The following is a 26549-nucleotide window of genomic DNA, read 5'->3' on the forward strand; positions in this document are numbered from 1 at the left end:
ATATCTAATTAATCTCCGAGACATCTTTTGTTCAATTTCACTTTATCTGGCGGTTTCCACGGGGGTTTGATGACAAAGGTCTCTGCATATTTATTCTAATTGTCCAAATTAACTGCTTCAATTTGCATACAAAACGGCGATGGTATAGACCAAGAATAAGGCCCAGTCATCTTTCTTTTGGCTGGAAACCACTAGATGTTATGGGAACATTTTTTTTAACTTTTGAAAAGAAGGGGCAAAAAGCCACATGCAAATGTTGAATTTAAAATGCTCTTTGCTCAGCGCAGTCAAATGGTGCCTGCGCTGCGTGTATTTGAATATCAGTGGCCCCGTATTGAAAGGGTTCAAGGATGCTCTCTGCCTTCTTCTTTGTGCTTACCCACTGCAGCGTCCGACCCTCAAAGAAAAACCAGCCCGGGGAATAATTACAGCCAGGGTCCAGGCCTGGGAATATGCATCTCATCCAGACACGCTCCTTTTACAAGAGGAAGTTAAATTGAGCAGAAGGCAATAGAGGGGAATTATTTTCCATTTCCTTTTGTGTGACTGCCTCGAAGGGAAGCGGTCAGATATAACCCAGTGAAAACTATTACATTTGAATTACATTTTGAATTTCATCAATATAAAAATCTGAACTAGCGGCATTTCAATATAATTATATCAGGCATTTCCAATGTTAATTTGCAGACATTCAGCGATCAACAAACATATCAATAGCCCTACCAGTCTCGTTTTCAATTTAATTCTGAAAAAAAAAAAAAAAAAGGCTAATAATATAAGGACTAATAATAATAATAGGAAAATAATTCCCCAGTGATTTTAGATTAAATTTAAAGTTCTAAATGAAATAAATGCGCCACTTATTTCATGTCGCCCTTGGGCCAATAAAAAGATTGCTTAAATTAAATGAACGACTTAATGAGATGGTTGCGACATGGATATAGTAGCCTAACTAAAGTCAAAGATGTTATGCCCACTCGTTGATATTTGAACATTATATCCATGTTTTCAGGCAGATGTAAGCGCTCAATTCATATGAGAGGGACCCACGCTGTTGTCCCGTCATCAAGTCAATTTAGAATTGCTGTGGCTATCAGAGTAGACTATATTGACCCGAGGAACGAAATAGGCCCATTTCTTATTTGACATAAAAGATCATATATAGGAACACGAAAGATCGTCGGCACATTTTTCTTTACTAAACTTCTGTACAATACACGTGATCACACAACCTTTACATGCTGCTATCAATTTAAGCTATCATTTTCGAGGATAAAATACATTCCTGTGTGGAGGAATCCAGGACCTTCAGATATACAATTTTCCAATATAGGGGCCTATAGGCAAAGCATCGGAGGAACAAATTCTATCTATTCACGACACCACCGGTGGTCAAATAAACACGAAAACGAGTCTCCAACACTACAAAGGGGCCACAGATGAAAAAGCACTCTGCAGGAATCAATTAACCTATACAAGCCAATACAAATAAAAAGCGTTGTGGCCAATTTGACGTTATTTGTAGTCCATGACTGCCACCTACTGGAAGAAAACCAGTCCGCATATAATCCCTCCCATCTCAATAAGGGACGGTCCAGTTTGTTATAATCATTAACAAAACAAAAAACAAAAAAACAATGTAAACATAAAATGTTGTGTTAAAATAATGTAATTTAAAAAAACGGGACACAGTGCTTTCACTGATCTGTGTGGATCCTTTTCTCTATTTTCCAAACTCCTGGGCTACTCCTTTCTCTTTCCCCCTTTCCATGCTCCTGCTCCTCCCATTTACCACTCCATCCTTCCCATCTGCACTGCTCCTGTTCCTCTGGTCATCTGTACTGTGACGACCGTCTTTACCTCCACCCTCCCTGCCTCTGTCGACCCTCTTGCTCCTCTCTGGGCCAGACTTTGAGCTGCTGGGTTTCTGTCTGTCCCTGCTGTCATGTCTCTGTCTGTCCCTGCTGTCATGTCTCTGTCTGTCCCTGCTGTCATGTCTCCGTCTGTCTACGCTGTCATCTGTGTCATGTCTCCGTCTGTCCCCGCTGTCATGTCTCTGTCTGTCTCTGCAGTCAGGTCTCTGTCTGTCCTGGCTGTTGCACCTCTGTCTGTCTCTGCAGTCAGGTCTCTGTCTGTCCTGGCTGTTGCACCTCTGTCTGTCTCTGCTGTCATTTCTGTCCCCGCTGTCACGTCTCTGTCTGTCTCTGCAGTCAGGTCTCTGTCTGTCCTGGCTGTTGCGCCTCTGTCTGTCCTGGCTGTTGCGCCTCTGTCTGTCCCTGCTGCTGTGTCTCTGTCTGTCCCTGCTGCTGTGTCTCTGTCTGTCAGTGCTGTCACGCCTCTGCCTTTCACGACCTTCCTGAACCTTGCTCTTCCTCTCGGGGCTGTGTGTTTGGCCCTCCTCGCTTCCCCTTTCCATCCCTCTCTGCGTGCCATCTCCATGGCGAGGGCTCCGTGACCTGCTCCTGTGGGGAGAGCGGTTGTTCCCACTCCCCGCGTCGGTATCATGATGGCAGTCGTTCCTCTTGCTCTTCTTCTTTCTCTTTTGGTTCTTAGATTTGCCGTGGCCGTCGGAGTCAGAGTCAGAGTCACTGCTGCTGGAACTGCTGCTACTCTCATGCTTTTTCTTGTGCTTCCCTTTGTTTTTCTTCTTCTTCTTCTTCTCCTTCTTCTTCTCCTCCAGGCGATCAAGTTTCCTGTGGAATTATGAAAAGTAATATTTAATGTACAATGCACAGTCCCTGTCATAATAGTGTATGTTTTCTCACACAAACTGTACACAATACATTATATACAGTATACATGTACACAAGTTACACAAGTAAGCCAATACAAAAGATTGGCAGTACACGCAAATAATTCCCAGTGTCGTGATATGAAATTTTAGTCCCAACACAGATAACATGCCTAACAAGTGATGCGACTGCGTCAATCCTTAGTGTCAGTGTGTGCAAGCTAGAGGGTAGCACGGGTCCACCCGGATCCGAACACCCAAGGTCTGAACAGAGAACAGAGCCGGTTAGGGCACAAAATATTGACTTACCCTTGGGGGCATGAGTCAGTTCCATTTCAAAGCTGCGGGTCTCGGTCAAGGCATCTGAAATGCATAATACCTGAAAGGACCCGCGAGGACCCGAGCTTTTTTATTTATATATATATATATAAAAATAGGTTTCGGTAGGTTTAGACATATGCGTGCGTTGTAATAATTACATTCTAAGATCTCACGCCACGGCTGACGGCAATTTGGAATGGAATATCAAGGTGGTGGTGGTCTCTCTCACACACACACACACTCTTGAGCGAAGTGAAACGCAAACTCCAAAAAGAAAGAGTACAGCGAGCAAGTCCCAAAAGGTGCCAGTCAGATGTGTGGGGCAGTTTGTTTGTGATTGTAGAAGTGTGACACAGTGCTTTCCTATGACACGGAGAAGACCAGCACGTCTTCACTGAAGAAACACTTATGAAACCTTTTTTTTCCCCAGACTTGACCATGCACTCCATTGATGTTGTTTGCATCGGGCAAGAGCGGATGATGAATGATTCAACCAAAAACCTTGTGACGAACTGGTCTGAAAATTTGACAAAAATTCCATACAAATCAGTGCCCTGTAGCTGCCAGTCAGTAAGTCAATGCTCTCGTCGAGAAATGTGTCACATTTCGCTACAATGTGTACAAAATCCAGACAACACAATTAAAATGTTTGCCTTGCTGTCCTTGTATCCCATGTTTAGTCTGTATACTGTGCTCTATACTGTATTGTAGTGTACTGTGCTCTGTACTGTACTTTGAGTATTTTTGGAAAAGATATGAGAAATATCTGGCGAGCCTTCCCACGTCCGAAACAGTCGAGAAATTAGAGCACCGAAGTCCTGACGTCACTGTCAGTAGAGCGCGTCAGTCCCCAGGTTCGTGTACTTATTATTTGCATTGTAATCTCCATAGGGGAATTTTAGATCGCCTCATATAAGAACTGTGTTTGAAAACCGATCACCCCGGCCTTTTCACTCATATGGATATGAAGCATCGACTGAAGGTGGAAATGTTACCAAAGAGTAACAAAATAAGTGTTAGAAATTAGTCAAACAACCCAGAGACTACATTTCCGGGTAGGCGCCTAGGCGGGTGGCTGCATCTGCCCGTCACACAGAACAGAAACTGATTATTAATTAAGTTTATTTTTATTTTATTGATATTTAATGCTTCGTGGTTAGTACAAGTCGAGTCACCACCAGCTGAGCTTACGTCAACGAGGAATCTCAGGAACGCAATGTGTTGACAGCTGGGCGTGACTAATATTAGCAGCGACATTAATTCCATTTTCTCCAGAAACTGGCTGTATCAAATATGAATGGACATCATTAACGACGCACAGCCACTATTTCACTGCAAATAAAAAAAATCATGAAGCTGTGTATTGGCGTCCTCTACTGAAAGTGATGTCAGACTTCGGTGCTCTAAAGATGTGCAATGGAGTGGAGGCACCGCTCAAAAAGAAAGCAAAATATATATATAAAAGCCTACATGGCAAGATCTCTGAACTAAATTATTATTATTTCCAATTATAAGCAGTGTCTTAAGCATTACTACAGTATTTATTTTGGACCTACCTGAGGAGTTTCTGTTTTTGTTTGGTAGTTAGAGACTTCAAAAATTCCACTTCAGGATCCAGTTCTTCATCACTAGCTACATATTCCTACCAGAGACACATACATCTTTTTTTTAAACAAAGAAAGCAATAGCAAGGTAATCTTTTCGTGGAGTTGTGATGCAAAATGATATCCCACTAACTATACCTACGCAAACACAAATTGGTTTGAACATTTTATCAAATCTTTAACACATGACTAATCTAGACTATAATGGAATAACACCGTGCTTAATGTAAATAATTGGCCACTTTATAGCAATCACATGTAGAAAAAAAGATACACCTTATGTCTAGACTCTAGACCTGTGTGTGTAAAGATGGGGAGGGTGAGATTGACAATTACCTGTGATGGATCAAAAACTGTAGAATTTCTTCCAAGGACACATTTTTTCAGGGCAAACCCACTGTTTCGCATCTCCGCCATTAACTCCGAGGGGTGCATCGACGGACCTGTTAGCACAAATCACAGCCTCAGAGTCCCATTGATGTCAGCCCATGCCAACCCACTACCTCCACAGCGGAAATTTCAAAAGGTGGCTATTTGTTAACAGAATGCGACACCAAATCAACTCACTCCACTTCCGGCTGAGCAAATAATACAATATCATTCTTTACCAAAGCGTCACTTACAGAGAATCAGAATATACAATAATTGCATTTTCCTCCGGTCACAGGAGGGGCACCATTACCGCACTCCACCATCAACACTGCTGCACTGGACTCTTCCAGAGTAAACACGTTACTTTAGTACTCAACTACCTGATTGCAGGAGTGAGATTCAGCATGAGACAGACTATGAACCCAGCAGAAACACCAGAGGAGTGCTGTTCTATGTCTCATACTGCAGCACTAACGGACGGCTCATGCTGGAAACATACATATCCCAGTCAAACACAATTTGAGTAAATTCCTGTTCAAATTACAAAAGATTATATTTTCTTGAAATTAATATTTGTATAATTTTTAATCGACAATCAACATCAGTGAAACGCAATTATAATTGAAAGGTTCAGGCGGCCCTCACATCTAGAGTTCGGGCCGCTGCGGTGTGAGGGCCACCTACGTCGCACCACCGATCCGACCAATATGTCTGAGTCATAGTTTCGGGCTTGCGAGCATGGAATCCCCTTCGCGTTTGAGTACGGATGCGCTGTGATTGGCCAGTAGCCACTTTGAGTGGCAGTCGGGGCAAACGCTCTGGCCAGAACATGATTTACTATTCTGTCCATATCTGGTCACAACTCGAACAGGGCTAAGTTGGCTAAGCGAGGGGGGCGTGACCATTTACTGGTTTGGTCCACTTTGACCACTTAGAGCCAAAAGGAACAGCAAGTAAAATTGTGTTTCAATGATATTGTTTATACGGGTTAAAATGTAGGTTACCTGGTGCTTCCTCTGGAGTCACAGAGCTGGCATTGATACCAGACAAGCCAAAGAGAGGACACTCTCTATCCGTGTTCACATGGCCCCATTTATGACATTTGATGCATCTGACGTTGCGCACCTGAGAATTAAAAAAGGTCAGTAGACATAAATGTCTATATTACAACAATCTGTGAAAAGGCACAAGAAAATGCTGGATGTCAAGATAAATTTGAAGCTTATAGGGACATTTACTCAAATTGGAAAACAAATGAATATAACTGTCAAAATCTACATGTGATAAGTTTCAGGATCAAAAGGGTCCATTTCAAAATATGAATGCAAAAGTCCCACTATGACTTAAACACCCACCTGGATCCCAAATGGCTGATCTCGAATGGTCATGTCATCCTTTGCATACCTATAAAAAAATAAATGAAAATAGGTCTTAATGCTGAAAACCTACACATTCCAATGGTAAAGATGTGTGTGTAAATATCATGTTTACTTCTCTCGAGGAGCCACCTTTTGCCACTCAAACTTGCACTCTGACTCCCCCTCCTGAGGAAGAGGAAAACAGCATTAAGATATACAATAATATGATGTCAACTCAACTACCTGTTTTACTTAACAAAACTACTTAAAAGGACCATACCAGTTTTTTGTCATGTTTACTACACGGTATACTCAGAAGACCTGGCTTAATGTTTTGAGGAAGCTTCAGCACAGTATGAAAATGTACTTGCAGAGACTTGAAACTTGCTTGAGATATAGTGAACATTATGGCACCTTTATATGTTGTCAAAGTTATATTATCGTTAATTTAACGTGTTTAAAGTCTATCTGAACAGTTCCTGGAGAAAATATTGATTTATGTCTATGACTTCTTAGCTATACAATAGAGTTCACAGGCAACACAGACTCAAAAATTCGGATAGATTTGGTAATATTTTAAATAAATATGGAGAAAATGTAAACAAAAGGCAAAACTAAGCCGGATATAATCATAATATAATCCATGCATAATCAGATTAGATTAGAATCAGAATAGTAATATTGTATTTTAAGGCTGTTTCAGAAGGGGAGTGAGTGACGCAGGCTCTCGATTGGATCAGCGGGGGTTGTGCCGCAGCCTCATGTGCAGACGCGTGGCGGTAAAAAAAAAGGCCCACAATCCTGCTCTTACCGCCGGTGGCTCATCTAAACAACTTGATCCAAATATTGTCATATCTATCTTCTATCTATAAATTCATCAAAATCTCTGTCTGTCCTGTGCATAACTCAGACAACAACTTCAAACTTGGCATGCAATTTCAACTGGCATTGTTCCCGATGTGTTGTCCTAGAGTAGTTTATTTTAGAATATTCAATAAGGCCAATAGTCGGATTGTCGCAAATTCGCAATCCATGTAAACGTCAAGTCATGTAATGATGGCATGATCCTTTAAAATTGGGTAAAAAGCAGTTATATTTGTATATATGCGTTAGTTGGTATGGTAATGTTCTTTACCTCCTTTATTTCCTCTTCAGAAAGGAGACAAATATGAAAGAGAAAAGAGAGAAGATTTCAAATAAAGTGATACCGGTAAGTGCTTTCCAAAACAATCATGTTGAACATAATAGGAAGATAATAATCATTCAATAAACCATCAGCCTATGGCGATAGTGAATACTAGTGAGTTACCTTTGGAGACTCCAGGGGGAGCTTCATACATGAAATTGAGGCCATTTTTAACACGATCATCCCCCATCAACACTCTATGGTAGAGAGCAAATTATATCGATCAATGTCAGTACAAAGGTAGATAATAAAAGATGCTTTTTAAGCAGCTATGTATAATTATCTGACTCCTTAGCAGAAAAGCAGTGATCATGTGAAATAACCACCACGCTCATCTCTAATGCTGCAGTTTCATAAAACCTTGTTTATATTAGTCATGTTCTGGACATGCATATGTACAAAAATAAATTCTGTCAATTTAAGAAGGAGGTCGTTATTTAATAAATAAATGTAGTTCATACAGAAGCAAGCAACTGTAACCTCACCTGTTGTTGTAGGTATCCTGTTCTTTCATATAAGCCTGCATTAGATCTTCTTGCTTCTTCTTCTCGAAGGTCAATTTTTGTTCCGCTATCCATACCTGTAAAATAAAAACATATGAGACACTTCATAATCTCAGTCATTTCTTGTCTGAAAAACTATACTTAGCGGAGTAATAACAACAATAATGATTCAGTTAGTAGAATGGGTACAGTACAGTACAGTACTATAGTTCAAGCAAAGGCATAGGTCAATACAAAACATCATGAAACCAGAAAAGGCAATAATACTTGTTTACATCAGGGTTCTCCATTTTCAATTATCTGAACACTTAAAGACATATACACTACATATATACAGTTAAAGAAAGTAACATCACACATGTGTGAACTGAGAGGTGCAACTACAGTATACTGTTAATGTTATAAGTATTGTACTGAACTCCTGTACTACTCCAATAGTGCAAACCCCAGGTCACACAGCGCTAGCCGGCAGCCGCCCAACTGCAGCTGTCCGTGCTGAAATGACACCTGCTTTGACAATGTAAATGTATGCTTTCTCATGCCAATAAAGCTCCTTTGAATTAAAATGGACATACTTACATCAAAAAGGGGAAAAACATGCAGGGTATGGGGGAAAACACGGGGGAGGGGGGACCTTGACTGATTTTTACGAATTGCAGCCGTCCGTAGGTACTCTTTCAGTGCGGTTTTGAAAGTCTAGGGATTCACATTTCTTAATGGCTGTTGGTAGGGTGTTACACATTTTAGTGGCATGGGAGCGAAATTAATTTAATCCCTTGTTTGAGCAGAATCTGGGTTGCACTTGTCCCTTTGGCGTTGTAAATGTGGACTTCGTTGAGTATTTTGACAGGTACATGGTTATTTTCATGGTGTAGCGAATCTTGTAGACCAGGCCCATAATCGCCATTGTAAGTTGCTGTACTCTGTCGTCAACCCTAAGCCATTCCAGGCTCCAGTCTATCAAAATGGGCATGGGTGAGGTGGGTTCTGGGAGTAAGGCCAAGTAGTAGCCTGCTGCCTGACCAGTTTATTTGGATGTCTGGAGCCTTGTTTGAAGGGCCTTTGAGGTGCTGTGGTGAGGTGCATGCAGTCGAAGAAATGTATGCACCTGTTAGGGTCTTTTTTTGATTTGATATATTTAGAAAAGCAATCATAATACAACATTATAATCAGCGATTCAAGGATTTCACAGTAAAGTCTGAAGACTTATTTCCACTGAGGTCCTCTCACACTGAACGGAACAATACTTTAAAATACATCACAAACACATAACAGTACTTATACATTACAAGATACACAACACAACAAGTACGTCCCTATCCATCCCCCCCCTCTAAGATGACCCTTTATAGGGGAACCTTTTCCAGTAGCCATTGGCCCATTGTTTAGTCTTCTGTTTAAATGTCCTCAAATTGGATATCAGTTTAACACTGGTTTCCAGGCTGTTCCACTGTGTGGCTCCTATGAGCCTTGCCCACTTTACTTTTAAAAGTAGGAAGCACGACATCTGCAATACTGGCTCTGGTGAAATGGTTGTGTCCTCGTTTACCTGAAACATTTCAGGTTTGTCTGAAACATGTTCTTAAAATTGTTGGGACCTCTCCGTATTTCATTTTATGGGCAATGGTTAGTCAAGGTGTTTTTGTTGACCAGTGAGGAGATGGAGAGGAATCTTGTTCTTTGGTACATGGCGCTAAACGCCTGGACCTGAGCTAGTGAGAATAACTGACCTGTTATTTATATGTTCAGTTATGTCACTCGTATATTGTCTAATAGCCTATACATTTCAGCCATTTGACGTGGGGTATTTACTATTTAGTGTTAGCATTAGCTTAGCCAAAATCTGTAGATCCATATGGGGCTACGCTAAACTAAAGCCATGGTAAGTTTGGTAACGTAGGTTAGCATACTACAATTAGCATAGTCTAGAGGGGCTATCTTGCGTATATGTAAAGTCTGTAAACATTGAACAACACTCACCTTTTTTATGTTTGACTTCGACGCAGGATGGAAATCTTTCTTGCACATGAAATTAGCAAACGACTTCCCCATGTTTGAATTATAATTTAGCTAATATCTTACTGAAACCTTGATTCAAATGAGTTAGTAGCTAACTTGCTAGTTGCTGCTACCCGCTGGCCAGTGCTGACGCAGTGAGTGACGCACGACTACTGCGTAAACAAATGTGTCACGTGACTTCTTAATTCCGGATCAAGCAGTCACGTGAGGCTTGGGAAATTGGGACTTTGGGAGTCTGGTCTGGTCTGTGGAATGGAAAATAGAAACTAGAAAGTGACTGTGAGCACATTGGTAAGAAGAATATCTCTCACGACGATCATAGATTAATTAACTGTGAAATAACCAAATAATCCGCAAACGTAAGGGTCTTTAAAGCAAAATTAAAGGTACACTTAAAACAAGAGTTACAATTTAAATGGATGGATTAACAGTAGGCTATGTATATGTATCCTGTGTAGAATAACATGACCGGCCGGTCGTTCTTTCCTTTTATTGTCATAGTTATACCTGCCACGATGTACCCGTCCTCTTGTGACACTTTCGTGGCCCTGCCTCCATCCACCGAAGGACAACATATTGTGTTTGGAAAGAACTCTGACAGGTATAACTGTCAGGCGATTATGAAGCCTGACAAATAATGATAATTGTGACAGGCTGACAGCAGTTATTTATTATACTTCATAATCGCCTAATTATTATTTAAGATAATCAGAATTATTTTGTGATGATCTCGTTTCGTATATCATTTACATGAATCTATAAATTCATCTTAAAAAGTGCCGTGATGTGATGCATATTGTGAGCTTGTACATCTGCTTTTTTCACAAATGTATTTTTCTAAAGAATAGTATAAAATTAGTACAGTAGGCCTATGGGCTTTTTGGCCATAGACATAGTTATTATTTGCTCTGCTATATCTGCTCTGTGAAGTTTTGTTTACAAAGCCTAAAATGCAAACAGAATTTTCATTTTGATTGATAGGTTCTGACATTCAATATAAAAAAAATCAATATATGATGTCGTTAATCGCAATAATTTGTATGACAATTAATCGTGAACTAAAATGTCTGTCTGTCTGTCTTTGACAGGCCTTGTGATGAAGTTCAGGAGGTGCTTTACTTTCCTGCCAGAGACTATGAAACCGGAGAGAAGGTTGAGGTAGGTATAGGAAAGAAAATGCTGACTTGCTTGCTTATAACTGTGAACATTGCTGAAGTCATAATTCAAAGTGGCAATACGTATGTAACCTGGTCTCACTTTAACACGTTATAACCGGGAAAGCATCTATGCCATTTTAGATTCGGCTAAATATAGCACATTAGTTGGCTATTAAAAAATAGCAGATATACAAGCTCATAGCGCATCACTTCGTCCCGCAATATGAGCTTGTACTTGTAGATATGTGCTTGTAGATCTGCAGGGAGACCACCTGGGCTCCAATTACTGCAGATGTTCTAGTTATATTGTATCAAATCAAAATAAGTTCTGGATTGCAGGTTTAATAATATCCATTGATATCCTTTTGTTCTTCTTCAAAGTGCACGTACATAGAGATTGAACAGGCCACCCACACGTATGCTGTTGTGTTGAGCAGACCTGCTTGGCTATGGGGGGCAGAAATGGGGGCAAATGAGCACCAGGTTTGTATTGGAAATGAAGCAGTTTGGGGCAAAGAGAGTTCAGACGATGAGGAGGCTCTTCTTGGCATGGACCTGCTCAGGTAATTGCTCTCCAGATAGATAATATATGCTTTTAGTACAACCAGGTTACTTGCGGTTTTTTATTCATTAGTTTTTGTAATAATTGATTTCCTTTCACCGAGCAACACAGTCGTACAAAGTTTAAATTTGTCTTTAAACATTACCGTTGGCCTTATTATTGCTTAATAAAATTGTAAATGCATAGTAGTCCATCGGGGCCCATGATGTAAATCACCGTCAAGTTCAAGTGCATGGTCATGTGCCCGAGACGGAGATTGATAATCTCCGTCAAATTAGTGCTATGAAAACTGATCGCATCGCTCTACAGCCTAGAGGCGCTTGTTGATGATGGGCACATTTTATTAATGGATTAAATAGGCCCGGGCCCTCAAGGTGTTAATTAAGTGACATTTCCTATTAAACTATGTTTGAGTTAAACATTACATTATAAACAGAATTCACTGTGAGAAAAGATCACAAGCCAAAGCATGAACCTGTATCTCTTAATCTTTCTAGACTTGGACTTGAGAGGGCGGACACTGCTGAGAGAGCTGTCGATGTCATTACAGTGCTGCTGGAAAAATATGGCCAGGGAGGATCTTGCATGGAGGATGATAGTGGCTTCACCTACCATAACAGCTTCCTTATCTCAGACAGGAAGGAGGCATGGCTGCTGGAAACATCTGGGAAATACTGGGCGGCAGAGAAAGTGGAAGGTAATCACATGCAACATCTTCAACACAGCATACAAGACTGAGATCACAAAGCATGCCCATCACATGCCCTGCAAAATTCCAAAGTTAAGGCCATGGATACGGTTCGTCATTAGGATCAACCATATGACCCTGCAGTCATGGGAAATCCTCTATCACACCAAGCAACTGAGGTGTCATCTAAAACTTGGGGTTTCGGGACTCCCAGGGGTCCTTGATGGGGTTCAACAGCTATCAAGTGATTGATAGTTAGCAACCAAATGGATCCATTCCATTTGTACACAGAGTTAAATAACAGAGGATTTTACAATGTTGATTTACAGAGATAAAAATATAGAGTAGAAGAGTATGTTAATACAGTATAAATAATATATACATACATTTGGGATGGTTGGATTTTCCTACAACCTAGTTACAAGTGGTAAGGCGTGAAAGCAGGCAGGCCCCATTAGCTCATTTGTAAAAATGCCTGTGCTTTAAAAAGTTGGGAATCACTGATTTAAATGGTATTATTGCATGTATAGTAGTAGTCTTAGGGCTGTATTTTGCGTGTCTTAAGTACCAGGTCTTACTCCCTAACTTGAATAAACTAAAGACCTGGAGGCGTGATCAATGCCATTTGGCTATTCTGAGTGGCCAAAGAGCATTGATCACGCCTCCAGGTCTTTAGTTTACTCAAGTTAGGGAATAAGACCTGGTACTTAAGACACGCAAAATACAGCCCTTAATCTCTTACGTCAATTTTCTACCCTGCTAGATGGATACCGTAACATCTCTAATCAATATGGCATAACAACCAAGATAGACAAGGAACATCCAAGAATGAGGGAATATGCCAGGAGCCAAGGCTGGTGGGATGGAAAGACACAGTTCAGCTTTGCTCAAGTCTATAGCTTCTTGACTACAGCCAGAATTGAGGCCTCTGGCAGCCGATACTGTGAGGGAAAGAACTTGTTGGAAAAAAGCAATGGTCAGTCACAATGCAATTCATTTAAATAATAATAATGTTAATATTTGATGAAGAGATTGTTCATGATTCTTAAGCCACCAAATACTTTTATAATATTTACTGAAGGCCACATCACTGCTGCCACTATGATGGATATCCTAAGAGATAAAGAAAGCGGTATCAACATGGAGGGGTCGTTTATGACAACAGGAAGTATGGTGTCAATGATACCCAAGGATCCGGCATTGCCAGGGGTCCACTACTTCACTGCAACTCCTGACCCTGAAAGGTACAGTTAGTACAGCAAAACCTTTTGCATTAGAAGTAACACATTTTGTTATAAACTTAATTCACTGGATGATCCTTTTCTGTGACAGGTCCGTTTTCAAACCTTTCATCTTTGTGAATGGAATTAAACAGTTGAAGCTGACATGCTCTCCCAGCTATGGTCTTGATGATCCTGTGAAGAAGAAACCCCGATTCCAGAGCAAGCCTGATCGCAAACATCCGTTGTTCATCAAACACGAAGTGGTGGCTGCCATCATTGAAACCACAAAGGTTAAGACCACAAGTTTAGTAAACCCTAGTAAACTTGGTCATCTTTTTTTTCCTTGAGTCTACACCAAATCCCTTCGCCACAAAAGAGCCACATTTGGAAGTGACTTATGCCTTCAGACTTTAATATGCCTGGGGTTAAAATGCATTTATAGTTTAAATTCTCGTTACACCAGTTTCTCTCTTTACTATTTTCCGCTGAATATTTTCTATCTGCTTTATTTCCCTCAGGAAAGAGGAAAGAAGATTACAGAAAATCTGAGGCAGCTGGAAAAAAACAAGATGGCTGAGATGGAGAACATTCTATCAAATGGTGTTCAGGACTCTACATTGGTGGTGAATCTGTTCACAAACTCTGTTCAGGAGGAGATGACGGTGTATAGCAAAAGTTGAGAATGGGTCTACTGTATAACCTATCTCAGGGGTTCCCAAATCATTTCAGCCCAAGACTCAAAAGAGAAATGTAATATCTCCCTGGAACTCAAACTTACAAAAATACACTTAATCACTTAAGTCCTATTTAATAGTGAAGAACATAGCTGTTCACATGCCACTCACAACATGTTGCATCGAGACACATTGTGAGCTTGAAGATCGTCTATTTTCACAATTAAACGCTTTGGGATTTTTTTTGCATGCACATTTGATTATTTTGGGAAAAGGGAAACAAATTAAGTTTCTTCATAAATAATTTCATTGAAATTTTTTGAAATCGACATGCAACCAATCCGTGACCCCAAAATGGGTCAATCAAAACCCACTGTTTGGGAACCTCTGACATGTCTCCCAAGTTTAAAGTTTTACTTTTGTACGGTATACTGTAACTTCTCAGCCAAGCAGACCACTAGATACGTACAGTACTCCTTTGCACAGACAGTATTTAGAATTTTTTGATGCAATACGTTATGGTTTTACATATTGAACCTTTTACGTTAATTTATTAATGCAACTACAAAATCCTGCTAAGCTCGATATAAAATATAAGCTTGTATAAAATGAGAAATGATGAGAATCAGCACAGCACTTAAGTGTTCACAAATGTCTTTTTTTTTAAAAACATAATAAATATGCAGCCCTTGGCATAAAATGCATAATCTCATTTATTTTAGTGTACACAATTCTGTTCCATATTTCCAAAATACGTACTGTAACTGTCTTGTTAAGGCTAAAGCAACATTGTTTGTGACATTTTGTCCCAAATATAGTTATTGACTTTGCATAGTTTTTTCCATATCAACTGAGCAACTTAATCACTTACAGTATCTTGGCCAATACATTCCCCTTCATTCAATCCAAAAATGTACACATAAAATGCATTTACATTCCCTGAGTTCTGACCGACTTGCATTGGCATTTCAGGAGATTAGAGCCCACAACCTACCATCATATGGTAATTATTGTTACGGTAATATACCTGGGCTATTATTTATAAAAAGCAATAACAAAACCATAATGCCAAAATATTCTGGTTGAACCTATATAATGTGTGCATTGCTGTGCAAATAGTAAAAAGCAGCAAAATCTTCAAGTCACTTGACTCACTTCTAAATATTAGTATTGCCTGCTAGCTCATTCATCACCCAGTGCCAGCGCAAGGCTTTCGAGATTGGTGAGAGTCATGCTTTTATGCGGTTAGATTACATTAAAGTAAAAGTCAGTGTGGTTCCCAGCTGGTTGCATCATGACACCAATTAAATAATTACTGAGGCCCGTCGCATTTTAACATACTGTGCCCTTGAATCGTACTGAAAAGCAAATTGGCCACTTTCGAATAAATAAAAAGAGAATCCTGAACATTCATGTGTTGAAGCAGTAGTATAAGTTACTGTCTTGGAAGTCATATTCCTGCTTGATGTGCTGGAGTACAACGCCCTGCTGTAGCCGAGTCCCATAGAGCACCGCCTCGCCTCGGTCCTGTGCTAAGCCCACCTGTAGGAGCCACTCCACCAGATCACTGCCTTGAAATGTGTCCACCATGGTCCTCTTCCCACACCTGTGAGTCAAAGGAAGTATTCCCCCAAGGGCCAATTAAGTTGTCTTCATCGCTGCTAGGGCAACGGTGTATGGCTGGATGGATGAGTGAGAAGAGATTGCTTAAAGGAAGCAAGAGAGGCATGCTCAGCACAATGCATACAACACAGCTGTAATAACTTTTTACACTGTGTCTAAAAATATGTTTATGCACTTTTCATATAACGTGTAATTGTGATCATGAAAGTGACAGGCTGTATTTTGAACAGTAAAACTGGATCAAATAAGGCACATACAGACAGCATTTTCTCCAAGAGGTCTGCGTTGGAAAATATCACAATGAGTCTCACCTTCTCTTGTGAACAATGTCCTTAATACATTGGTCCTTGTGGTATTTGTTGAACTGAGTGCAGGTCATCCTGATATCCTCAGGTAAATCAGTCTCTGGTTGCTCTGCTCTCTCCTTCCCATACCACAGGCGGTATATCCTAAACATAATTAACAATATCAGAGGTTTGAACTAAGTATCTTAAACCCTTAGACAGTACAGAGGAAATGTATTGTGAAAAGAAAATAATTACCTTTTCTTGAATGGTAGTATAACCAACGTTTTGTCAAGCCCAAAAAGTCCAAATGAAATAAATCCCTGATGAAAGAATACATATTTTGTCAGACAGACATAGTGAATATTATTACCTGTAGTCACAATCTTAGTGTTTTAGAAAAGACCTACCTGGCCAAAGTTAGTCACAACACAAAAGAACTGCAGCTCTAAGTAGAGTCTCCCAGGAACACGGTTAAAGATCAGCCACAGGTAGCTAGAGAAATTCTATGAAAAGCAGTGAAATCAAACAAGTTATTATATATATATATATATATATATAGACACAGGACCAGTTGTATTTTTGAAAAGTTATTTTAAAGGATTCACAACTTTAAGTAAAATGTAGAGTTTACAGCAGGACTTTCAGCTCGTGTCAGGTTATAACTTATAAACCACAGGAAAGTGTGCTAAATTGACTTTCAATTTCAAATGCTTTTGCAGCTCGACAAACTTTCTCTATGGATGCAAGCCCTACCCTATACCTTGTAACTCCTGTTTTGAATTCTCCATCCATCCATCCATCCATCTCCATGGAGATGTTTTGAATTGCACTTTATAATTAAAGTTACATACGTACATACTCACTACTGTCTTCAAGTATCAACCCCTACCAGAAGTAAATTCTATCTAGCAGTATGATTACTTAAATTAATGGAGAGGGCATTAGTGTTGGGCTACTCACAGCAAGCAGACTGACAGTCAGAAGCAAACATAATAGTACATGACGTGGCAACTGTTTATCTGCATCTTGCTGGAACTGCTCCACTTGGACAAGTAGACAGTCTGAGGATTCACAGCTATTCCCACACTGACCTGAGGGGGGCAGCACAATGTAAGGTTGACTATTCACTCAATGTAATCTGGGTTGTTCATCAAATACAATGAGCACAACATCAGGATAATCTTAGATTAATGAATTTTGACAAAAAATTGCATACGATTTTCCAGTAAATAGCCTACTGGGCCAAATGCAAAGATACTCATCAACGTTAGTCCGTTAAATTGTTTGAAAAGTATACTGTAACACTTTCCCCATCAGTCAAACAGTGTCGCTGTCGGGTGGAAATGTCCAAAACATTTACTTTTCAAGAAATGGAAAAAATAAGCTTTGTTCTAATGCAGGGGTTTTCAACTGATTGTGAACAAGGAACCACCACCCTGACTTAGAATCAACCACTGTTGTGTTGGGCGAGTTACTGTACAAAGTGTAAATGCACTAAGATTAGTGCTTTTGCAACATGTAGTATGCATCCCATGTGTATAGATCCCACTATTTCTCAACCAATGGCCCATTATTGACTACTAATAATGTACTAATAATAATGACTCAACCAGATAATGCTGTGAACTTCCCCCTCTTGAGGTTCTAAGTTCTCTTTTCTGTTGAATTTCTTGACCTCCAACTTGTCAGTAAATTACTACATGGATGGTCATCATAGGTCACCAGGTCATTCAGTTCAGTTTCTCAACTAGTGGAAAGGAAATGTAAAAATAAACATCATCAATCTTACATTACTAAATGCATGGTCAGGGACCTCATGCAATACCTCCACAGACCACTAGTGGTCCACAGAGCACCTGTTGAAAACCCCTGTTCTAATGGATTCAATGTAGTTATTAATTTGTCACAAGCACTGGCTTGTGACAAATGTGCTGGCTTGTGTGGCTATCACTTATCATTGGTTGAATATTTACAATACCCACAGACAACACTTAAGCAAAACTAGCAAAGATTGTAGATCTACAAGCTCACCTTAGGATGTCCGATGTGACACATTGTGAGCTTGTAGATCTGCCATTTTCGCTACTTTTGCACAACACTTACATACGGCATTAATTAGCGAGAAGTTGAAATATGGAGATACAAGGTTTCTACCCGACAGCGACAACATTTTGCTGTTGCTGAGTGTTGTGTAAGAACAGTTAGCGGAACCATACAATACCCAGTTGTGTGGGTGGCACATCATTCATGTTTGTACTGATAATCATATCAGGCAGATCCAGGGGCTGGGCAGGGACGCAGTCGCATATGAGGCACTCTGCCAACACAAATGTGTGAGTGAGTGGCAAGTATGAGCTACTGTATGTTGACATTTATTTAGTTATTCAATAACTTCTGTCTGACTGAAGGACACAAAACAACTACAGTGATCTTAAGAAAGCAGCAGTTCCCAAAAGATTGATCTTGCCGACACCTGTTGTTTTTACTTTGAAGGTGAGTCAGACTTGGAACATGTCATTATACTAAAGCGAACCATTGCCCAACAGCATTGTTCAGCACAGCACAGTTTATTGCTGTCCAGACACCTAAACAAAATCTGGCTTAAATGATGAATCACTTGACTAAAAGGTAGAACATTTTCCTCCATAAGGTACTGCATGATCATTTTTTGATAGAATAGCAGATTTGGTTGATTTGCAGATGTCTCACCCACTGCCCCTTTCTGATCCATGCACAGATTTGATTGAAACAAGCTACTTCAAATGTTGTCCAACGTTTTTTTTTCCCTTAAATCTTTATCCCACAATTTTTGTAACCCATTTTTTCACCCAGTGTCAATTGTCTTTTGTAATCCTGGGCGCTACACTTCCTCTGCCAACCTGGGGAGAGCAACAGACTGACCTCATGTTTCTTTCAATGCATGAGGAGTCCAAGACGCTTCTTTTCACCTGACAGGGGGAAGTTTCCCTGGTTGGACGTAGCGTGTAGAAGGAAGTTCCAACCAGTTACTTTCCCCTCCATCAGGCGCCCCGACTGGCCAGGGGGAGGCAGTTAAGAGACCAGGATTACATGTTTAGTGACATGGGGAGAACATGCAAATTCCACACAGAAAGGCCCTTTTTCCAACCCCACCAAGGGTATGGGCACTGATGACACGGAACACGCCCCCAGCAGGAAACAAACCCAGGACCTCCTAGCTGTGAGGCGACAGCCAACTCTGATGAAGACACAGTGGCATTGAGACATTGGTCTCTTTAGTTAAACACAGTAGTTAACTGTAGTTTGCTTACCTGATGGAACAGCTGTCTCCAACACATTTTGGTTCCCTGGTTCATCTACAGGTCTCGAGTCCTCCGCAGTGCCAACAGAGACGTCTCTCTCAAGGACTTGGTAATTTGAGTCCCAGCTCCCTCTACTGAGACACACCAGAGAGCTCCCTCCAAGCAGTATGCTGAGGCCAAGCACAGCCGTGGTGCACGCTATCTGGCCAAAACAAAATACAGAAGGTTGTTAGGCAACTCATTTCCTATAGTATATATATATATAAGTTCCTATAAGTATTACCAGAACATATAATATGCGCCCAAAACCGATCGCATTGCTCCACAGGCTGGGAGCGTCTGTTGCGCAACAATCAATGTTATTTTCCGGTGGGACGTCATCGAAAATGTTCCCCCCCATTTTAGCAGACGAGATCGAAAATCTTAAAACGTTAATAACTCTTGATTGTGTGTTAGACGGCCCATCGCTGTCCCGTCGCTAGTCGCGTTAGAATTAATCATACCTCCCGTTGTTGTCGATCGCATGAGTGTTTTGGCTACATCAATCTACTTCAGCCGCATCCGGGATAGCATCCGGTCCGTCGCTAAATGTCCTCCGCTGCTATAAATCGCTGGGCGCTATGATTTAATGGATTAAATAACCCCGGACGTTCGGGGTGTTAACAGATGTTTGAGGGAGTGAGAATTTTATAATTATTACCTGTAGTCTGCCGTAAAAGAAGGCTGAGTCAATTGTGTCTGGCAATTTCTCCCCAGAAATGAGCAGCACTGCAGTGGCAAAGGCCGGAACTCTAGAAACAGAAAAAATGCAGAACAGCAGAAATGTTGCCATCTAATTCATGGTGGCCATTTGCAAACAAAATCAAAATGTAGACTAAACATTATACTGGTGTGCCGCCGTGAGACAAGATCAGGTGTGCCATAGCTGCATATTGCAAGGAGTTGCAAGGCGAATCATTGGTGTAGATTGGGCTTTAAGTCCTAACCACACCAGAGGGTCGCCATGCAACTCCATACAAGAAAAACAGAAAAGCAGCTAAAATATATATATAAGAAAGAAAGACAGAATTTAACTGGTGTGTCCACTGTACCCAATTGAGAGACAAATAAATTACTTGTTCAGGCATTTAGATTAGATGTCTGCCTAATGAGAGTAAAGGGAACTCTGCTTTAGGGATGAATCATCTTTTGAGAACACTTACTATTTGCAACATACTAGTGTCATGTCCAGAGGGTGTACTTATTCTTATATATTATTTTTGTACTTGATTGGGGTTAGGGTTTTTTTTAAACTAAAGTGTTACTGTATTTTTGAAAAGTCTCCTGTGGACAGCTGGTGAAAATTAGCACTTGTGCTACTGTAACACACAATGTAAGCAATGCATCTACAAATTGTACAATTGTGCAATGAGCAATGTGATTGTGATGTCCATATCAAATTAGAAAAATCACACCGTGTGAACTGAGTGGTGCAACTCCCCTTCCCCCCCTGCTGTTCCTTGGAGTGGTTGCACCACATGGCTTTTAGTCTACGAATTTAGCATTTGTGAACCAAGCATACCAGATTAGTTTCATTTCTCATTTCCAGTCATTTACTCACCCCCAGCCTACCATCACCAAGACAGCTGGTGATACCTTCAGTTCCTCACCACTCTTTGTTAGCACAAGAGAAAGCGCTATTAAGCCTAAAAAAAGGGGAAAAAACTAAGACTTATACAAAGACACATACTGCATGCATGTATAAATAAACACGCATTGAATCTCTGTGGTGGAAACAAATGGAAACAGTAATTCCGAAAAGGTTAGAGCTAGATCCCAGCTGGTTAGCCAGCTGTAGCTTTACATGCTCACAACCCATCACAGTATAACGCATTGAGCTTCTTCCATTTTCTATGCTCAACAAAGCACACAACCAAGTAGAAATCACTATTTAGGGTAAGGATTTGGGCGAGGTGTTCTGTGCTTACACTTCCTGGGATCTAGCACTAAACCCAACAGTACATAAATATGTAATCCCTGTCATTATAAAATATCATAAAGAGGTACAGAGAGTCCACTTCCTACCAACATAAATACCGTTTGCAATGTTACATTGTAAACGGTATTTATGTTGGTAGGCAGTGGACTGTATACAGTACATAGATACATACCTGGCCATACATATGTACTGTAGAGGGAAGTATATAACAATGCAAACGTCAAAACCTGGCCAAAGAAGGTGTCTTCTCTAACAATGAAGTTCCATAGGATCATTCCAATACATGTTGAAGACTGGAAGGGAGTAGATGCAAGCATTTACAAAAGTAGAACTGAAAATATAAATACTGATAAATCATTAATTTTGGTGTTGCAATGAATGTACAGTACTGCTGCTTACCTGCGCCAAGAACAGGTTGAATGTAAACATGTGAGGTAGTCTCTTGAATTTCTTACCAAGGAGCATGATAGCTGTTGTCCATACCTATTCCACAAACAGAACATTTAGCATTAAAAAGGTGATTAAATTGTATTTGCTCATTAATTGTGATGACACAAAGTTGACACACATATATTATGTATTTGTAACCGCCAACACTGTTGATTGGTACAGGTGTCAGTTAATTTACTGAGGAGGATGGTAGACATAAAAAAACACTGCAAAAGAAATTGGAACATTAAAGTATAATAAAACTGCCACAGATTGTCCTCTTTACTTGCAAGTTAAAAAAAACCCAATTTTTCAACGTGTTTCTAGTTCCATTGTGTTGAAGGTCAGATAAAATGAGGAAGTAAGGTACAGTATCTGTTGTCTCCAAAACACCATCCTGCTCAGCTGGTGACTGAACAGATCAATTTTCATCCCCTGGCTGCAACTGTTTTTACATAGCGAAGGTCTTACTATTATTGCAGCTACAGTACTTGGCTGAATATATCTGTGTGGTCTCTTGTTACATTAGTATTGTGTAAAACTGTACCATCAGACAATGGCCAGCTCTACAGCTACATTCCCTGTAATTGTACTGCTAAGGTATGAATGGATTTAAGTGAAAAAGATCTTTATCGTTAAACCATGCCTTGTTAGTAAGTAACAATTTACTGAAATAAAGCATAATGCCTTCAAACAAATCAAACAGAAAGGTCTCTCTGCTACAAAGCCAGTCACAAATAGCAGCAGCTGTAGGTAATGATAGCCCTCATTTCATGAAGGTGCAGGCAGCTAATACTCACCAGGGCAACTAAGCTCACAATGCTGATGTTAAAGCTAACATTCTGTAGTGAATCCATCAACAGCTTAGGATCCATCCCAGGTATTGTAAGTAACCAGGCAGAGGCGTACATTATTGGAGCTGAGAGAAATGTGCTTATAACCATCCCAGAAGTAACCTGTTGAATAGTAAAACACAAGAATCACACAACAACTTATCACAAGATGTAAGCTACAGTACATGACACAGCTGTTAGGTAGCTAACTGAACACACACACACACACACACACACACACACACACACACACACACACACACACACACACACACATCTTGATTATAATAGCGACTTACAACTTCTAGCTCCATGTTATAGTGAGCAGCATAGATGGCCACACTGGGTGCAGTGGGAAAGACTCCATAAAGAAAGGCATAGTTAGAAAGGCTGGAATGGTTCAGAGAGCTGCTGTTACTATAATCCAACACTCCCACCATGACCTTACACATTAGGGGCATCACCAACCTAAATAGGAAACAAAAGGAAACAATTAAAAACAAATCGTCTAAAACCAAGGGAATGCCAATTAAAATACGAAAACAGTTGCCGCCACATTACATGCCTCGGATTTCACAAAAGGATTACAATTTTGCAAAGCGACAAGCAAAATAGCATGTTGTTGGTACAATAGAACATGCAGAGGCCTAACCCTTTGTGACAGTCCTAAGGAACAGCTAGTTAGAAATAGCCTAGATGAGATAATTTAGGCCAGGGTCACCGAATCCTGTGATTATGAAAATTATTTCATACATGAATTAGATAGCAGCAACAGAGGAGCATACCAGAACCAGAAAGAAACCCAAATACCTTTGTTGAAACACACAAAACGGGCCAAAAATCTCTCAATAAAAGGATTAATCTCCATATATATATTTTGCCCACAATAAAACACTTACAGTTTTGCTGTAACAAGCAGTATCAGAGCGACAACCGTGGACTTGGTTAGTTTCCCCAACTGGCCCACCATGGACAGACCCAGGTAGAACAGTGCTGCTCCACCGAAAGAGTTCGCTAGACCGTCCACAAATTCCACCATGAAGGCCGGAATTCTCTGGCCCAGGAGGAAGTTGGCGATGATGCCAATGACAACCATGAATACGATAGGGTTCTTCAGAACCTGCAAGACGACAATCCCAAGAATCGTAAGCTTGCTCTGTTGATGGTCTCTTTGGTTTTTCCATTTCTGGATCTCACAGAAAGCAAAGCCAATGGGATTCAGCAGCATGAGGGACACAGGTGCAACCAGGTAGATGTATTGGAGGTACTCTGGATGTGTGTTTCTGTACAGGGCCTCGACTGAGGAAAGAGAGGGAGGAATGACATAAAAAACAATGTAACACTAGAAGAACATCTTTTGCTAACTTTGTCATAATTGGGGCAATAATACTAAATAAAATATATGTTCACTGTATTCTACTCACCAATAGGGTATCCCAAAGCAAAATCATTGCTTTGAGTGGCAAATATAGAGAAGAGGCCAGCTTTACTAAGGCGACTGTCTGGACTGGAAACCAACAACGTTAGGAGAAAGACGGTGAAAAATACAGACACTTTGGCAATGAGGATGCTCCACAGAAATGGCCAGATGACATTGCTGAAGTCCAACAGAACCATGTTCTTGAACAGCAGTGCCGGCAGGGCAAACTTTGAAACAAAATGTCCCAGTCCTTTGGCTTGTGTGGATGTAATAATGTTTGCTCTCCCTGCAATGTATCCACACAGTATTATCCCAAAACACTCCAAGAGGGCAGGGAAGAGCTTGTCAATAGACATCTTGGAGGGACTAGAAGTGGAATTTTCCACATATAACAAGGTGCTACTTCTGTTAGATTCCATTGTGGTCGTCCATCACATGTCAGCTCTCATGCTTGGTTTATGATCATCATACAGTAGTTGTTTACTCATCTTGGTCAGATATTAAAGAGGGAGAGGGCTGTGGTGAGGGAAGAAATTTAGCTAGTTAATGAAACAAAAATAATTATAATTATGTAATCATAATAATAATAATGCACTTAATGTATACATATCTATGGTAATTTTCATAGAAAACATCTCAATGTGCTTTACATTAAAGAAAACTGAATAACTGTTTAAAGGAAGCGAAGCACTGCATAAAAAAACAAAACAAAAAACTTTACAAACTTGAACAACTAAAACAAAAATGTCTTAATGCACAGTTGCCCACGGCAGCTCTTTGTACAAACACCAAAAGATGAACGTGTCCCCACTACAACACAACACACATGTCACTCCAAGACAAGGGGAACCAGTTTGGCAACAAGATAGGTGTTAAAAGATAAGATATTTGTCAATCAAATGCCTTAAAATTGAGCTTGTGCTAATAGGTTAAAACATGTTTTGTTTTGTTTAAAGTTAAATATAGGTTCTGCAGTTACCTATGTGCATTGTACTAGTCCATCCTATTTCAGATAAAACAAGCATGAATTAACTTTATTATTTTTGCTTGAGTTTTTGCTTTGTGGACAATTATAACATTTGTTATTTATTTATTTAGAGAAAGTTATTACTAGCCTAATCCATTTATTGATTATTGCAGATTCAGGTAATCTGCATCATTGGTTTGACAGTATGTAGTGTAGCTACTAGCTACATTGTGAGTATCATCAGAATTATTGTTATTATGTTCTTCTCCACAGACATCATCTACACTACATGTAATCTACTTCTATCTACTAGAAGAAGCACAGTGCCTACGGCTGCTCTTTGTACAAAACACCAAAAGTCCAAAAGATGAAACTTATCCCCCACTCCAAGTTCAACACACTTCTCACTCCAAGACAAGAGGGACCAGTTTGGCAACAGGATAGGTGTTAAATATTTGTAAAATAGAACATGCTTAAAAATGCAACAACAAGGTCTAATTATATTTCTACAATTGCTACACCTGTGTATATCCAGTCCTTTTGGTGCATAAACAATAAGTTAAAGGTGATTACGGTAAGTACCATGCAATACTGCATGCATGTTCAAATCATGCATACCTCACATTACTTTTTTTAAACGTTACAAAATAGCCAATTTCGAGGTGCCTATCTATGATCTATCCTGTATCCAACACATTGGATCATTGATTCATTGCATGTATACTTAAATCAAGAACAAAAACAGATGCCTTATTAGCATCAGTTCTAACTCACTATATCATTTAGTGCTGAGAGCAGTTTCTACGCAGCTCGTTATCTCTGAAACCTGACTTTGTCATTACACGGTAGTGAAGTGAGTAGCGACTATTCCTTATGCTCACTGCTGTTGACTTTTAGGTCGTATCACTGTCACTGATTCCCGGGTAGTGACTAGTGACTACCGGTGGGGTATTTGTCAACGTGAAACTCGGCCTACTGTTCCGTCAGTTGATGACTTGCTGTAGCCTACGCTCACTATGTTCAAACAGATAATAATCAGAGATCACGTTGTGTGACTGTCTGTTTACTTACGATTGTTATTGTCAGTCTTGGTCGACGTCCCGGACCGGACATACTGTATGCTCGCTCACATGGTTCGTTTCAGGCGAGCCGGGGGTTCACCCCTACAACTTTCATTAGTCCTCTTTTGACGCAGGGGGAATCAGCCAATCACATTTGGAGAACGAATTAAGCTTTGAGCTTCTACCAATGCGCAAGCGCAACAATTTATGACCTTAGAGAGTATGACGGTGTTGCTCGCCAAACAAAGAAACGTAGATTAAGAGACGGTTGG

At 40.2% G+C, this 26549-nt stretch overlaps 4 protein-coding genes across 11 annotated transcripts in view; 2 read left to right on the top strand and 2 right to left on the bottom strand.

Moving 5' to 3' along the window:
* cdca7a (cell division cycle associated 7a) overlaps positions 1-26549 on the top strand; it is a 238982-nt gene that overhangs the window by 156731 nt on the left and 55702 nt on the right. The gene's annotated exons all lie outside the window — the stretch shown is intronic.
* Positions 1178-10229, bottom strand: cirsr (corepressor of RBPJ and splicing regulator). Of its 3 annotated transcripts, none has more exons than XM_080786311.1 (11): positions 10056-10229; positions 8058-8152; positions 7696-7769; positions 7522-7535; positions 6520-6572; positions 6384-6432; positions 6033-6153; positions 4993-5099; positions 4609-4694; positions 2191-2693; positions 1178-2019 (listed from the first exon to the last, which is right to left on the bottom strand). In XM_080786311.1, the coding sequence occupies exons 1-11, from the start codon at positions 10125-10127 to the stop codon at positions 1724-1726; spliced, it is 1470 nt and encodes a 489-aa protein (XP_080642437.1). In that variant the 5' UTR covers positions 10128-10229; the 3' UTR covers positions 1178-1723. The 3 variants fall into 3 exon arrangements, with proteins under 3 accessions (XP_080642437.1, XP_080642436.1, XP_080642435.1); XM_080786310.1 differs by having other exon boundaries at positions 1178-2054; positions 2103-2693; XM_080786309.1 differs by having other exon boundaries at positions 1178-2693.
* scrn3 (secernin 3) lies at positions 9600-14406 on the top strand. Of its 5 annotated transcripts, none has more exons than XM_080786315.1 (9): positions 9600-9638; positions 10596-10695; positions 11183-11252; positions 11633-11814; positions 12311-12510; positions 13265-13477; positions 13583-13745; positions 13834-14014; positions 14243-14406. In XM_080786315.1, exons 2-9 carry the CDS (start codon positions 10610-10612, stop codon positions 14402-14404), a joined length of 1257 nt encoding a protein of 418 aa, XP_080642441.1. In that variant the 5' UTR covers positions 9600-9638; positions 10596-10609; the 3' UTR covers positions 14405-14406. The 5 variants fall into 5 exon arrangements, with proteins under 5 accessions (XP_080642441.1, XP_080642442.1, XP_080642438.1 ...); XM_080786316.1 differs by lacking the exon at positions 9600-9638 and adding an exon at positions 10308-10385 and having other exon boundaries at positions 13834-14027; XM_080786312.1 differs by lacking the exon at positions 9600-9638 and adding an exon at positions 10308-10385.
* Positions 15804-26398, bottom strand: gpr155a (G protein-coupled receptor 155a). 2 transcript variants are annotated; one of them, XM_080786307.1, is made up of 16 exons: positions 26288-26398; positions 24254-24765; positions 23729-24128; positions 23129-23297; positions 22797-22952; positions 21967-22050; positions 21740-21860; positions 21190-21274; positions 20290-20380; positions 19599-19791; positions 18530-18625; positions 17269-17399; positions 16716-16811; positions 16564-16628; positions 16333-16470; positions 15804-16004 (listed from the first exon to the last, which is right to left on the bottom strand). In XM_080786307.1, the coding sequence occupies exons 2-16, from the start codon at positions 24666-24668 to the stop codon at positions 15809-15811; spliced, it is 2436 nt and encodes an 811-aa protein (XP_080642433.1). In that variant the 5' UTR covers positions 24669-24765; positions 26288-26398; the 3' UTR covers positions 15804-15808. The 2 variants fall into 2 exon arrangements, with proteins under 2 accessions (XP_080642433.1, XP_080642434.1); XM_080786308.1 differs by having other exon boundaries at positions 15812-16104.

The sequence above is a fragment of the Protomyctophum bolini genome (assembly GCF_963924005.1).
Source record: "Protomyctophum bolini genome assembly, chromosome: 16".
In the NCBI taxonomy this organism is placed as follows: domain Eukaryota; kingdom Metazoa; phylum Chordata; class Actinopteri; order Myctophiformes; family Myctophidae; genus Protomyctophum; species Protomyctophum bolini.